This window comes from Ananas comosus, linkage group 17 (genome assembly GCF_001540865.1).
Source record: "Ananas comosus cultivar F153 linkage group 17, ASM154086v1, whole genome shotgun sequence".
Classification (NCBI taxonomy): domain Eukaryota; kingdom Viridiplantae; phylum Streptophyta; class Magnoliopsida; order Poales; family Bromeliaceae; genus Ananas; species Ananas comosus.
This window is the reverse complement of record NC_033637.1, coordinates 82859-98730: the sequence shown is the minus strand read 5'-3', so window position 1 is coordinate 98730 and position 15872 is coordinate 82859. Positions and strand designations below refer to the sequence as shown.

The window sequence follows — 15872 nt, the reverse complement described above, 5'->3', positions numbered from 1 at the left end:
GAAAGATGAAAATTCTCGCTTACTGAAAGTGGTGATAGAATTTAGTTTCAAAAATGAAAGATATGATATAGCGCGTAGTTTACAATGCAAACAAAATTGAGAGAACAGGCAAGACTCTTCGGAAATGTGAGAACAAACTACCAGAAGAGATAATAATTTGAAATAATTGATCCAATTTAGTCATACTTGCGAGGAGTCCAAACTTCTAAGGGCTTCAGGCACTACCTGCCTACATTGTTCAAGTACCGTGATCAAAGGTCGAGCAAGAGCAGCATCTACCTTACAGAAGAAACTATGCAGAATACCAATAACAGAATGACGTGCGGTCCTTGTAAGAATTTCAGTATACTCCCCAATTGTAAGAGGAAAATCCACAATGATCACTATTTCAAATTGCTCAACATCGACTGTCGGGATGCTCTCTCTATCCTTTACTAAGATTTTGGCCTCTTCGTCACTGCAGAAAATGCAACTTTTCAAGTTCAACAATACCCCAAATCATTCTCATGCAGAAAACAGAAGGCTTGTATTGAGTAAAAAACATGAAGAAACTCCAGGTTTAAATACTGCATGAACTCTGAAAATATAATACCCAAAACTATACATACTAACCTGTCAGATATGGTGAAACAACCGCTGGTTAGGCCACATAATAGATTGCAATTCTCACCTCTAAGAGAGGAGACCAACATTTGAGCCTTACTAATACTTTCTGCTATTATTAGAATCCTTGCACTCTGTAGATTTTGATTACTCACCGTTTCCGAAACAATTTGCATGACCTGCAAAGCAGAGACCAGCAAGAACTGTCAACACTATAAACACAAGGCAACAACAAAAACGTTAGTAATCAAATAGGAAATAGATACATGCACTAAAGCATCTTAAGGCATCTAAAAACAGAATTAGCACAGCCTACAGAAAAGGCAACAATTATCCCGGCAAGGATTCCACCCACCCGCTCACTCTCTCTCCGTCCCTCCAAACTGATGCAAACATTTGTTTACCCATAAACACAGAGGTAAAATTGTGTGATTTATCCAGCTTTGGTGTTAATAAATGAAGAAATAGGAGAAAGATAAATAAACAAGGATCAGCATATACATATATAAATTATGATTCCTCTAGCAGCGAAGCAGCAAAAACAACATATGCCTGACTGGTCTGAAAATAAAAACAGAAGTAATAGGCAAAAACTCAAAACTTGTCAAGTAAAAGATGACCATCCAAACAATCAGGCTCAACATATATATATATATATATATATATATATAGAGAGAGAGAGAGAGAGAGAGAGAGAGAGTTGAGCTAGAATACTCTCAAAAGTACCAAGGGGATGGTGCTTTTGAGTTTTTAACCATTGGATGGAGAGATGTAGGGTTGAGATGATGGTGGTAGGTGGTGGTAGGTGGAATAGTGTTTGATCCAAGGAGTATTAGTAATTAAGAAGTTGATCCAAGGGCTAAAAACTTAGAAGCACCAATGGGTTGGTGCATCTAAAAGTATTCTAACTCAATTCTATATATATATATATATACATATACATATATATATATACATATATATATACATATACATATATATATACATATATATATACATATACATATATATATACATATATATATATATACATATATATATACATATATATATATCTGATATGTTGGCAAAGATTCAAACTGATAAAGAGATCAAGCATCAATAAGTGCAGGGAACAAGGATTTCAAGAACATTATAAACAGTACCATCTACACACTAAATTATCTCAAAACGAAAAAAGCAACTTCGTTAGCTGCAGGCTGAAAGTACCTCCGTCATCTTTTGCTCTTCTGATGCACAGAAATGAACATTTTGCAATAGGAATGCACTCTGACTAGCAATGGAGTCAAAGAGAGACAGCCTAGTAGTTGGTCCACCAAGCAGATTTCGTGCTAATGACATAGATGTTTCTCCATGGGTATTGCTAAAGATAACAATATGAGGATCAGCAGATATACCAACTTTGATTGAGTTAAGTTTATCGACAAAATTGAGATCGACAAAGCTATGTAGTCCATCAACAACCTGAAAAAACAAAACGATTTTAGGTCTATAAAGTCAAAAGCAGCAGAAAGAAGAATGAAACAAAGCACGTGTCTTCTTCTACGGCTTGTAGAAAAGAGAGAGATCGGTTAGATAGTAAAAATCAGGTTGTATTATTTATTGCTTATTAGAAAAAAACTATAAAGAGTAGATAAATAGCTTCAAAAGAAACCATAAATCCACGCGTAAAATAACAAAATGGTGATGAGATAAGAGTTCATCCCTGCAAAAAAGAAAATACAATTGTTTCCTTCTTCACAATAATGCCAAAGCAAACTTCCATATACAATGTACTGTCAGTCTGCATTACAAGATTAATACTGGACATCCGAGTGGTTTACAGTTATTACATAAAATAATGCTGCACAATTTAAAAAACTGATTCATGACCACTAGTAAGCAGGCACTATTGGTAGACCGACGCATTGCAATGTCTTGTACAAATCATATATCATTCATTGCTTACCAGTAATGATACACCAGATATGTCGATGGCGCTTAGGGAAACAAGTTCAAGAAGCCTATCTGGAGTGGATACAACGAACTCCGGTTCGCAACTTTTTAGACTGTCCTAGGTAGAGGATTTAAAGAGTCATGAAAATAAAAAAGCTGCTAAATGCATATTAATCAAACTGCAACAAAAGAGACATGCCGAAAACAGTTCAACAAAATTGTAGATCCGCCAAACAGAAATGCTAAGATATGGAAAGCATTTCCAGTGAGCAGTTAAGAGGAACAATACTGGATGGTTCCCTCATTCTTTCTCTGGTACATTTTTAAACTTAAATAGTATGGCCAATGATATTCGGTCAAATATCTGGAAAAGAGTCGCTCCAAATAAGAATATTAGCCAAAAAGTTCAAATTTCTCACTCATTATTTTAACTATTTAACATAGGTGCCCTGCATATATGCCACAATAGAACTAACTCTAGCTTTATCTGTATCAAATCAAAATTAGACACTTGCTTGACGTCTTCTTCCAAAGAGAAGACGTATGCATAGTTTGCCCATAATATAAGACAAGTCGAGCATCATCATCGGCAAAAGAAGCAAAAAAGAAAAGAAGAAAGATTCCCCACCCCCACAACCAGCTGCTACAACAAATTATTGGTATTCACTTATAGTGACATCACAAACTAAAAATGATTATGTGCCGTGATTTTCATTTACAACGTGAATTCTGCATAAGGAACCAAAAACGAATTGTTTTCTACATTCTACCCAGACTTCAAACCTTTAGGGGCCGTTTGGTTCAAGTCACTCGAATTGGAAAGTTGCTAAGAACTAGTGTATTCATATTAACGGACTACTAATAATTCCCATCAAGCATGGAAATAAGAATAATTCCTAATCCATAATAATCTAGTATTCGTACCATCTAGGAATCTATAATGATTTCATTACTTCACTAACACTTTTTACAACTATCCAACCTGAGTTGAATAATAATGATTTGAATATTTTCAAAAAAAAATATGAAGAATTTCCGGACTTCATATTACTGTTAGGAATTCGGGACCAGTTATGATACCAATTACTATCTATGACAATAACTCTACCACTTGTTATAGTGATTGTTATCCAACAAATCACATTCTTATTGCATATAGAGATCTCTCGCAAAAATAAAATAGCAAACGAAAGAGAGGAAGAAGAAGAAAAACAAGAACACAAGTCTCTCTGTTTGGAATCAAACTGTCTCACTTAAAAGCCATTTAATGGGAAAAGTTTCACAATGAACTTACCCGCGAACCTGGTGATCAACAGGCGCACCAGGGTGCAAGCTTACTGTGTGTATCCCCAGAGCCTTGAGTGGCTTGCAAATTGATCTTACCTGACCGTAAATACGAGAGAAACACATGAGTACATTGTCTAATCCAGATAACTACAACACATCAATAAGAAAGGTCAGGTTTAAAACCAAAAAAGAAAAAAGGAAAAAAGAAAAAGGAAAAAGGGTTTCCCACTAAATTTGATCGAAGTCGAACAAACAGAGCAGCAAAAGAATAGTAGCAAGGACAAAATAGTAGTAGCAGTATGATACAGTGAATTTGAGCTGAAGCGTGAGACCTGAATAGCTTTCTCCTGTGAAGGCACGAGAAACAAGAGGAAGGGGCATTTGACGACGAGGCCCTGCTTCTCCTTCCTAGTGATGATATCGGACGCTGCAGAAACAAGCCAAGCAATCTGCTCTCTGGAAGAGCAAGCCCCGCTCGTGTCCAGCACATTCGACCTAGCAGAGAAGCACCTCCAGAGATCAACGCCCCAGGTGCTACTGAGGAGGAGCGATCCGTCCGCGCTCTCGTCGAGCCAGCCCTCGTCCATCCAAGAATCTCGTATGGCGTTGAGGCATAGGATTAGGAACTTGGAAGGGCATCCGAAGTCGTCTCCGCCGCTCTTTGGGCCGAGCTTTACGGCGGGGACTGCGACGGCCGCGCTGCTTCCGGCCTGCACTTTCTTATCGGGATTGGGGGAAGCAGGGTTCTTTTCCTTGCGTATTTTTTTCTTCGGAGGAGGAGGAGGAGGAGGAGGAGGAGGCTTCTTCTTCTTCTTCGGCAATTCCTTCTTGCCGTGGCGATCATTGAAGGGATCCTCGGCCGTCGGGAGGCTGTAACACATCCCCTGCAGGATTGCATTACAAGTAGGATGAGGATGAGGATGAGGGTAAAGAGAGAAGATATCAGGGATGATGTATGGCGACCTCGCAGATGCGGCGCTTGCCGGCCTTGCGGCGGCGCTTGGCGGCGATGATGGAGGCGACGCGAGCGGAGACGGCGGACTCGCTGTTGCGCATGCGCTTGCGGTTGATCTTGTTCCGCTTCTTCCTGACGGCATCGTCTCCCTTCGCCATCTCTCCCCTGCTTCCTCTCCCCGCCCACAACCGCCGCCGCGCGCTCCACCGCCAGACTTGGGCGGACCCGATTACTCGCCACTTCAGTTGCGTCTTTCGTCTATTTCCACTAAAACCTAAAAGGCCGTGTCGAAGCCTGCGAACATCTGCCGCCCACTCCGGTCAACCAGAGCGGCCCATTGGGCTTGCACAATGCCAAATTGGGATTTCATTATTTTCATTATTATTATTATTATTTTCACCCGAGAAGGAATGGCACGTGCAGATATGACGTGGCAAAGTACATAGGTCTAAAGAAATTTGAAAAAATATAGACGAATCCGCAGGGCGCAGGCCCATGCAAGGGACTCGAGCCATTTTCACCGACTGAACTACCGATAGTAGACATTAAAAAAAAATTGAGACAGAAGCGAGTAGCATGCCATCCATTTCTCAAAAAAAAAAAAAAAAAGTATTGAGACAGAAGCAAATACCAATATGATTTTGCACTCACAAAATGCTTCACCAACTGTTGCTTAATTAACATACTTAGACTTAGTTTGGTATTGAGACCTATCTAACGCTATTAGATAAAATAGAGTTGAAGAAAAAATATATAGGGATATGCTTTAGCGTTCTCCGATGAAACCGCAGAAAATATATTGTAATCGACTCATCGCGATATGCGGAACGCAATATTATGTACGAAAATAAATATAATATTTTTCCAACGTACTTTCTGATTGCACATAACGCAATCTCTCCGCAATCCAAAACGAAGCCTTAATGAATAAAATAAAATAAATAACTTGTGTTTTTTCTAAAAAAAATGTATTTAAAACAATAAAATACTTCAGATTTTGTGAATAAAGGTCAAATTGTAAAATATTGCAAAAAATAGAGCTCTTTATATAATTTGCGAAGGCAAAATTTTGAATTGTTGTACGCTGAATATTCTTTTATTTTTATTTAAAAATTATCTGGCTGAACTACTTAGGAAATAAGTTGATATTATTAAAATAGTTTCTATTGTTAGTATGATCTAATGAAACAATTGTATCTATTGTATAACTAATCTACATACCAAAAATATGATCAACAAAACATTCAGTCTAATCAAGCAACACATAGTTGATCATAAAGCGAAAACAAGTAAAAAAAATTGTGTTGCATAATCGTAAGGCAAAGACAAGCAAAAAAAATATGCTCTAATACCAATTATTAATCCAGGAATCAAATTTGAGGTACTTTCTCGCCTTTTATGACCCGTTGCGGATGGAAAATAGAGAGAAGAGAAGGGAGGAAAGCGCTTTTTTTTTCTTAGCTACAAATTTTGAGAAAAAAGGGATTGTATTTATAGGCTCCTTAAAATATTCTGAATATCTAATAAAATATAATAAATATTTATTAAAAAAATATAAATATATAAATTTATCCTTATTTTTATTCTTAATTTATTATGATTAATCCTAAACACATCTTACGTGGATTAAATTAAATTAGAATCGATCAATGCGGACAGACTACATAATAACAGTACAATCTAATAAATTTTGGCTAAATTTTTATAGGGTAAAAGTTAAACACTTTGTGTTTTACCGAAATCTTAATTCCAGATAGAATATTTTATATATAATTCATATTTTTCTCTTCTATAAAATTCTCCCTATTAAATATTTTTCTTGCCGCCCGATACATGCCAAAGATTTTTTTTTTTCAATTAAATTTGAAAAAACTCTCATCTATAAAGCGCATTTTATATCTTATCCCCATAAGTAGCTCTAAAAAGTGTTCAAGAGGACAAAAAGAAATATTTGAAATCTATTATTTTTTCAATGTACCAAATATAGTGTATTTAGACTTTTTTAGAATTTTTTTTCTCCCTCTTCATTGGCCATGTGCTCGTGCCATTGAATTTTCTTTTCTTTTTTTTTCCTTCTCAAGTTCTCAACTTAAACATTTTCTTCATTTATTAAATTCTTCCTAACTTTTAATTTTGTAAAATAATATAATTTTAGTTAAATAATAAATTAATACTGTGATAGATTTATAATTAATTAGCTTATATTTGTTTTCTCATATTATCCTTACGAATGGTTAACTATTATGCAAAGTTCAAAGTTATTAAATAGAGGACTGCTTCAATACATCGGCTAAATTAAATCTAGTCGTTCATATTTTAAGGACGAGATTGACTTTTGCATAATAGTTAACCATTCGTAAGGATAATATGAGAAAACAAATATAAGCTAATTAATTATCAAATTTGATTAACCCTACAAATATTTGTTTCCTTATTTAATTTTGTTACTTACCAAATTAGATAGTGCTAATTTGATAAGTAATAAGCCTTTATAAAATTGAATTTAAAATTCAATTTGAGCTTAAACTATAATTGTGTGCATTAAATTTAAATTTAATTTTAATTTTAATTTTCAGAACAAAAAAATTTACGTTTAAATGAATAGTATATTTCAATTCAAATTGTTAATTTAATATTAAAAGGACACGAAATTTCAACTATATTCACTTATTTTAAATTATGAATTATGTTGTATTTATAAACATAACTTTTATTATTTATTTAAATTAAAGGCTTCTAATTTTAAAATTAAAATTCAAATTATTTATTCGATTGTAAAAATAACATTAAAGTTCAAAAATAAAATAAAATATTTTATAATTACTAGAGGAGCATTATGAGAATAAAAATAGAAATTTATAAAAAAACTCTTAATGCTAATTTTATATATGAAAAAATAATTTTTTTTGGTAAGATGGTGACTAATACTTAAGACAACAAAAGTCAATCACCCTCTTAACTAAAAGATATCTTCACCATTTATTTTAAAAAATTTAAGTGCGGATATTTTTGGATGCATAAGCATTGCTCTATTAAATACTAATGGAATATTTCAGTATAAAGGTCTTCATCCGCGGGCGGAGTCTGACAAGTGACAATTCACATCATCATCACACTCCGCTCGAAGTCGAAGTGACTGTTGCTTTTTTCCTCCCCTGCGGAGTCCCGCGCGAGTGATTCTAGGGTTTATGCTGGAGAAATGGCGACGCGGGAGAGGGAGCACGTTTACCTCCCCCTCAAAGATGCGTTGGAGTGCGTCGGCGTTAAGATCAACCTCTTCGCCGTTGTTGCTGAGATCGGAGCCATCATCCGCAGCAGAGGCACCGGTTCGTTTTTCAACCTATATTCTATTAAGGATTTCTTTTGTTTTTATTTTTGTGCATATAAGTTCTTCAAATCTTTGAGTATCGTATGTGGATATGAATCATATGATTGTCCCTAAGAAGTTTTTTTTTTTTTTTTTTTTAATGTAAAGTTTCTTTAACCTATTTGATGAGATCAAACAAACTAGTTATGTAATTGTTGTTATTGTACCTTACGATTTGGTATGCTTGCCGCCTAGTGTCTCTAAGTTCGATAAACTATTTATTTAGTCTATGATTTTAACTTTCGAGGTCTCTTATGCAGATTATGTTCTTACTTTAAAGATAGTGGACCAGTCTCTTCCAATTCTTGGAATTTCAGTAAATTTCTTTGGCGATGACGCTACCAGATTACCCCATGTGAAGGCAAATGGCGATATTATTTGTTTACACAATGTTATGGTAAATATATATATATATATATATTTTCTACTTTTTACCTTTTATTTTAATGAGTAAAATTTGGCTATATCATCACCGGGTAAAGGGGGAGGGGGTTTGCAGCCTTGCAGGTGGGTGGGATGAAATTAGGGTGGAGGGAATTTTGGAATATCTTTCAGGTCAAAGTTACAAAAGAATAAGCTAAATCAGAAAGAAAAAAAAAATTGTGGCCAAAACTACGCTATAAATGGAAAATTTTCCTGTGAGAAAGAAATCGGATTTTCAAACCTAAAGACTTAGGCATTACAAATCTCCTTAAACATTAAATATACACCACTCGTTTATCCGCGCAACCGCCTACAAATTATTTATCTATATCAAAGACATAGATATTTGTGTAGAAGAGGGAGATCTTTCCTCTTAGTCATCCTTTTCAAAACTTGAGCGTGTGCCAAGGAGGAAAGCTTCTTGAGAATTTTAATTCTCCAAGAGAATACAAATTCTTTTGCGCATAATCAATTGATCCTTTCTCATTAGTCATTATTCAATTCTTCTATTAGCTTAAAAATTTGTACTGATCTCACATCCCGCATGTTGATAGATGAATAGTCAAAAATATTTTTTGATTTGTTGTCACCTTTGGCTCATTGATATTTGTTTATTCATACTTTTCTATTCACTCAAATTCTCCTTTTATAAAATAGGTTCATACAGTTAGATGATTCTCAATAGTGGTTAATCCTTTTAGTTAAGCCTTTTTATTTTTGAGTTGCTCCAATAAAAGAATGTTCATGCACATATTTATTGGTGTACAGATGAAGGCTTATAATGGAAATCACTATTGTCTTTACAATAAGAGGTTTTCTTCATTCGCACTATTTGAAGGTATAACTAGCATCGGCATCAATCCGTATGAAATTTCTTCGAAATACTGCAGAAGTGATGGCGATAGTGCACTCTTATTAGAATTAAGGAGATGGTCGATTGATCACCTGCCTACTGCAGGTAACTGATACTGCTAGAAAGTGATTTGTAATAGAGTTGTATTTGCTTTATTGTCTATTTCTAATTACTGTGACGAAGTATTTAAGTCATTTCTCTTTTATGATCTTATTATTTCTATTAATGGAAATCTCACTTTATGTGGTCAGATACTCATATGAGTTAACATTTTTGTTTTGCTAGCTTTTATCAGTAGAAACACGTCTGATTTAAGTCATTTCTCTTTTATGATCTTATTATTTCTATTAATGGAAATCTCACTTTATGTGGTCAGATACTCGTATGAGTTAACTTTTTTGTTTTGCTAGCTTTTATCAGTAGAAACACATGTCTGATTGATAATTGAGATGTCACTATTATGCTTTTTTATCAGCTATCTTTTACGTACTTAGTTTCTGATTTTTTGTTGTTTAGCCTTAAAAGAATCTACACTGCAACTGAGGAGTGTGAAAGTTGGTGTTGTTTTTGATCTAGTATGCAAGGCAAGTCACTTTATATATTCTCTTGTTGAAATTCATTCATTGGGTGGTAAAGAGGTGCGTGATAACCTTTTTTTTTTTTCTTTCTTTTTTTCCTTTGATTCTGAATAGGTTCTTCATGTCTGTGAAACTTCTAATGGCGGACGAATACTCTTTGTTTGGGATGGAACTGATGCTCCTCCTCTACAGTTTCAGGGAAAGTAAGTTCTAACTAGTCTTTACTTTTCTCATGACGCCTTCTATGACTCTAGATACATTAGTGTGGTTAATTTAGCAGTCATGTCATATTGGTATTCATATACTATTTGCAAAAGTTAGATTTTAAAATTTGACAAGTCACACTAACCTATTAAAGGTTTCTAGTATATCATATTTGTAGAAAAAGTCTAGCTAGTTTACTAAGTAAGATTGCTTATTAAGTAGTTTTCCATATACATGTATACATGTATATGTATTTAGAGTAAAGCTAGAATAAAACCAATAGTAAAGTAATAGTGTTTACTATCTACTTTCTATATATATATATATATATATATATAGGAGCACGGAGGCCTCCGTGCTCCTAAACCCCTTTTCAATGATGGAACTTTCGAATCGATGACCCGGCTCAGTTAGACTCGATCTGGTGTATGCGAAGTATTTAGAAAATAAATTTTACGGCTTTTCGATAACATTTACCTAGTGATTGAAGGGGTTCAAAACCAATAATTTTTAATGGTTGATGTGTGTTGTTTGCAAGTTTAACGATGTAGAAGTATTCAAATCGGATGAAATTTTGATAGAAAATTATTTATACTATTTATAGCATGATCAATATCTCTAATCAGAAATTTTACATCATCATTTTTTGTGAGATATTTATTTTCAGTCGTTGGTTTTGAGCCCTATCAATCACTATGTAAATGATATTGAAAAACCGCCAAAATAATTTTCTAGATAATTCACATACCCTAGATTGAGTCTAACGAAGCCGATCGTCGATTCGGAAGTTCCATCGTCAAAAACAGCTTAGGAGCATAGCAGCCCTACTCTCTCTCTCTCTCTCTCTCTCTCTCTCTCTCTCTCTCTCTCTCTCTCTCTCTCTCTCTCTCTCTCTCTATATATATATATATATATATATATATATATATGAGCAGAACTAGTTTAGTAAGTTCACTTGTTTAGTAGTTTCTAATATTTGATATCGTATTACTTTCCTTCAACACCTCAACCATGAGAAAACTATTATGAGGCCAACTTAATAAGTATAATGTATCTTGAAACTTGCAGCTATTGATAATTGTTGCTGAAGCCTCTTAATAATATATTTATTTTGTTATTCAATTTCTATGAAATGCATCTTGGTGTAATTAGATCAAATTTCTTTCGCTGTTTTCTTTACCATAAACAGCCTAGACAATGGACTAGACCAAGATCCATTGCATCTTGAAGAGCTGCCTTTGTCAAGGGAGGTTTTATGTTCATTTCCTCCGGTTGGGACAGTCTTAAGGGTATTTTCTAACAAGGTTTTCAAAGAGTTCTCACATTTGCAAGAAAGCCAACATTGGGTTAGACTATGCAATATGAACTGTGAGGTGCTATCTGGGGTGTGGAAAGGCATTCTAGGGCCATCCAGTAAAGTTCGTCTTTTATCTAATGTGGATGACTCTGTATTGGACTCTCTCATGTAATTACTTTTCTTTTGTCAAATCATAGGAATTGACAAATTTCTTTCCTTTGTGATCAATTTTTTACAAAATTTATTGTTTTTACTAGGAATTATGATGAACGGATGATGTCAAGTGCAAAACGTGTACCTTTGACGTGCTTCCCTGCGCCTTCTCATATTTTAGGTATGTTGTTCTCTCATTATTGAAGGCTTTCCGTAGGTACTGTTATTTTTTACTATGTTTCAATTTTCTGTTATAACACACTATACAATGTTAAATTACTTATATTTTTATATGCAACATACACCACGCTGCAGTTTAACTCGTAAACTGCATAGCAGGCCTAGTAGCACACGTTAAGTAAAATTTTTCCTCATTATGGTGTTACAGTCGCTTCAGCTTTGTGCTTTATTCCAAATAGGCTTGCTTTTTTGATCTTTTTTTTGTTCTGAATCATAGCTGTAACAGTTTGTGTTATGTATGGTCCATATTGTTGTCTCGTGAGTCGTCTTCCCTTCTCCTAGTTAGGGTACAAAAGAAATGAATCCTATATTTAATAGATGTAGATTCTCTCTCTCTCTTTTTTTTTTTAGCATTTCTTTGAAATCAATTTTGAAAAATGCATATGAATATTGATTAAAAAAAATGCCCTTTTCCTTATACATCTTCTTGACCAACCTGATATATTAACATACGATGATTATTTGTGGGAATTTGCAGAGGTTAATCATGAGAATGCAGTGTATTCAACACTAATGGATTCTCTCACCCATAATGAGGTATTTTCGTCTATATTTTTGTATTTCTTTGGTGTTAATTCCCAATTTTCAAATGTTTTTTTAATTTATTCTCTGTTGAGACCCAATAATTTTTAGGTAAAAAACGTACAAAACTTACCTGACCATTTTGAGTTGGTTACCTAACCATTCAAAATCTTTGATATTAAGCACAAAGTATATCGCTACATCTCTTAGTTTCGCCACATCTCTTATTCTCACTTCTCTTATGGAGAGTTACTGTATGCAGTTTTGAAGAGTAGGTATCACAAACTATGAGACTCTCCAAATTGCAGTTTTTTAAGGGCTGCTCTTTTCTTGTGCGAGTTAAAACTGCATCTTTCTTATATTATGCGAGCATATTCTTTAGCTTGACTTCTTCATCTTTCTTTATGCTTTAGATAGTTCACAGGTCGAAGTGCATTGTTCGGGTGGTGGCTGCCTGTCCTTGGCATGTTGAGCACCTACGCTCTCCTGTGACAGGACGATACCGGGTCAAAGTGACTCTTGAAGATCCAACTGCAAGAATTCATGCATACATTGTCAGGGAAGATGCAGTAAGATGCTAGCTTTTTGTCCTTTAACTTGTGCCTTTTTTTCAACCTGCATCTTTTAGGGGCAAAATTATGTATGTTTCTCCAAAATCGTATGTATATATCCCTGTAAAATCTGAATTTTCTGGTAAAAAATTTAGCTTCTGAAAATATTACCAGTCTGTTGGGTGTTCAAATTTGGATGGTAAATTGGTTTTGATTAGCTTTATGCTTTTGAACCAAAAGACATTGGATTAATGCGCATTGATCAAATTAACCTTCTCTAAGATGTTTTTTTTTTTGCTTTTTTGGAATAATCTATTGTAGTTTTGACGCTCCATCTAAATGTTTACCAGGCTAGATTTTTTGGTGCTAGTCCAGAGCAAGATTTAGCTCACAATATGAACGCGCTACTTGGTATAGCTGAAGGGGCTAGTGGCGAGGGAGGCAATTCGACTTATAGAGATCCACCATGGGTGTGGTGTTGCTTGAGGTCCTATTACTTAGAAGAAAGTGATCCATGGGGTACTAGAAGGTACCGGATATGTGACACCGAGCTTGTTGGTTAAATAATAGGTACTTACCTGATCTTCCCTCTTTATCTTTTTCATTGTTTTAGCTTTCGCCATGACAGAGGTACAGCTTTGAGCCAGTGGAGACTTCGGATTGTTTCACCAATATGAATAGCTTGCTAGGAATATAGGGTTATTTTGGATTGTTTATGTTGGGTTGTCTGATTGGATTTTTAGTTGCAGTTAAAACTATGTGTTGTCTGATGGTCTCCTTCTGGACTAATTAGGATTGAGTCGATGAATGATAGCAAAGGTGATATTGACCTATAAGGAAAATGCAAGCAGAAAACATACATGTTGAATATAGTGAGATGTTTATTTTGGGGCTTCTTATATCTGGAAGAAGGGTCTACTTTTGAAAGATATAGATCGTGAATGCTATAATATTTGATACCATAGGAGAAGGCTGTGAGACTTATTATAGGCCATGGATTGCTCTCTGTTTACTAGTTTTTCTTTGTTTAAGTATTGTTTTGACTTTATTACTACGTATTTGATGAAGTAATTTAAGGAAATGTATTTAACATCAGCAGCAATTTTGTTTCGAGTAGTAGCTACATTTATATGTGTTGACAATCCTCTTTCTTCTGTGGTAAACCTTTTTCTATTATGATAGTTACCTAGGAAGTTTCGGCTTTCAATCTATAACTTCATAATTGATACTACTTTAAAAATACTTCTCTAAAGGAACATGTTGTCGGAAAACTGCTTTCAATGAAATGACTTGGCCAGGAAAACTGCTTCATTTACAAATTACTTAACATGTAATTCTTGTTTGTGATTCCTTTGTAGTACCTTCTTAGGTGGCTAATATGTATGTATGTGTGTGTGTGTGCGCGCGCGCGCGCGTGCATACATATAGTATAGTTCAGTTAGCAGAAGCAGTAGTGCTACTGATGACTAAGCAGGATGTTTCTTCGAGCGAGTTTATAGTACAAAATTGTAAAATATTTGGATACTGGATTTTTTGAATGCTTGTTCGGGACCAGTTGTATATACTTGGCATATTCTCTTTATGATGCTGCAGGAGACGATAAAGACTTGCTTTTGAGGAGTTGAATGTTGTAGAAGATGAGCAGCAGACCTAGTGCAGTGCATTTTGGTGGACATCTTGGATCTGAACTAAAATCTCAGCTTTTTTTTTTAAGCAAGGAATGGTGCGCTATCAAGAAGAATCGTAGGAAGAATATACAGTTCATTTTGGAGCCTCTGAATGTATTTAAATTTCGTTATTTGAGTATTAACTATTACCTGTTTAAGGGCTAGAGTTCTCTATCAAAGCTTTGCATTTGGTAGGAGATGCTCTTCAGTGCTAAGAGGCTTGTAAGACTCTGGGAATAGTTCTTTACGATCTGCTGTTGTATAGGATAGTTTTGTGTCAGTTTGGAGGCATCCTGTACATAAAATTTTTTGGGAATGTTGTGAAGCATGATCAGGTAGGAATCTGCCGAACTTTCCTACCTAACGTAGAAAATATCAAAGAAATGTAACCCCTGCATAATCAGTCTGCTATACTTATGCCTGTGCAAAAACTAAATTTTTATGTCCATTGGAACCTTAATTGCTTGTGCTTATCTAGGTACAGAAAATGCCTCGCTTTGAAAAACTTAAATACAAAACTGACTTTTCTGTGTAAATAAGATTGCTGCTTAAGATATGTTACTTACCACTATAATATTTTTCTCAGACTAATATTTTATATATATATAGAGAGAGAAAGTTAAGTTGAAATTAGGGGTGTAAAACGGGCTGGGCGGCCCGTGGCCCCCCTTCGCCCCGGCAAGGCTGCAGGCCGGGCTGTGGCCCGGCAAGCCACTGTAGCATTCGGGCCGGGCCGGGCGGCTCTTTGGGCCGTGCTTGGCCGCCTACTTGGGGCCCGACGGTCCGGCCCGGCACAGGTCTGGGCTGTGCCGAACCGAGGGTAGGCCCGTGGCCGGGTACGCTATGGCCCGCTTGGACCGTGCCAGCTGGGCCATACGGCCTGGAACCCCAGGCCCAAGGCCAGTCTTGGGCCTGGGGTCTGCTCTCCTGGGGAGGAGGCCCTCCTCCCCAGGAGATCTCCTCCCAAGGCCTGCCTAGCAGACCTTGGGACTGATTTTGGTCCAATGGACCAAACCAAGTTTGGTCCAATCCAAACCAAGTTTGGTCCATTGGACCAAAAACCCTTCTTATGCAAATATATATACATATATATATTAAATAAATTTAAATATTTATTATTTTATAATTATTTTTATAAATTTTAAAATTTTAGTTAAAATATCAATTTAAATAAAAATAATTTATTATTTATATTTTTTTAGATTTTATATATATTTAAAAAAATTTAAAAAAAGGG

The 15872-nt window shown here is 35.3% G+C and overlaps 2 protein-coding genes across 4 annotated transcripts; one reads left to right on the top strand and one right to left on the bottom strand.

Moving 5' to 3' along the window:
• On the bottom strand, positions 20-5038 carry LOC109723410 (ATP-dependent RNA helicase DBP3). The gene is made up of 7 exons (XM_020251758.1): positions 4789-5038; positions 4158-4709; positions 3833-3921; positions 2552-2651; positions 1813-2067; positions 613-782; positions 20-457 (listed from the first exon to the last, which is right to left on the bottom strand). Exons 1-7 carry the CDS (start codon positions 4936-4938, stop codon positions 181-183), a joined length of 1593 nt encoding a protein of 530 aa, XP_020107347.1. The 5' UTR covers positions 4939-5038; the 3' UTR covers positions 20-180.
• Positions 7822-15071, top strand: LOC109723110 (protection of telomeres protein 1a-like). Of its 3 annotated transcripts, XM_020251329.1 has the most exons (11): positions 7822-8106; positions 8408-8544; positions 9339-9528; positions 9940-10007; positions 10116-10204; positions 11395-11670; positions 11760-11836; positions 12374-12432; positions 12831-12986; positions 13319-13538; positions 14562-15071. In XM_020251329.1, the coding sequence occupies exons 1-10, from the start codon at positions 7980-7982 to the stop codon at positions 13529-13531; spliced, it is 1392 nt and encodes a 463-aa protein (XP_020106918.1). In that variant the 5' UTR covers positions 7822-7979; the 3' UTR covers positions 13532-13538; positions 14562-15071. The 3 variants fall into 3 exon arrangements, with proteins under 3 accessions (XP_020106918.1, XP_020106921.1, XP_020106920.1); XM_020251332.1 differs by lacking the exon at positions 11395-11670 and having other exon boundaries at positions 7825-8106; XM_020251331.1 differs by lacking the exon at positions 8408-8544 and having other exon boundaries at positions 7988-8106.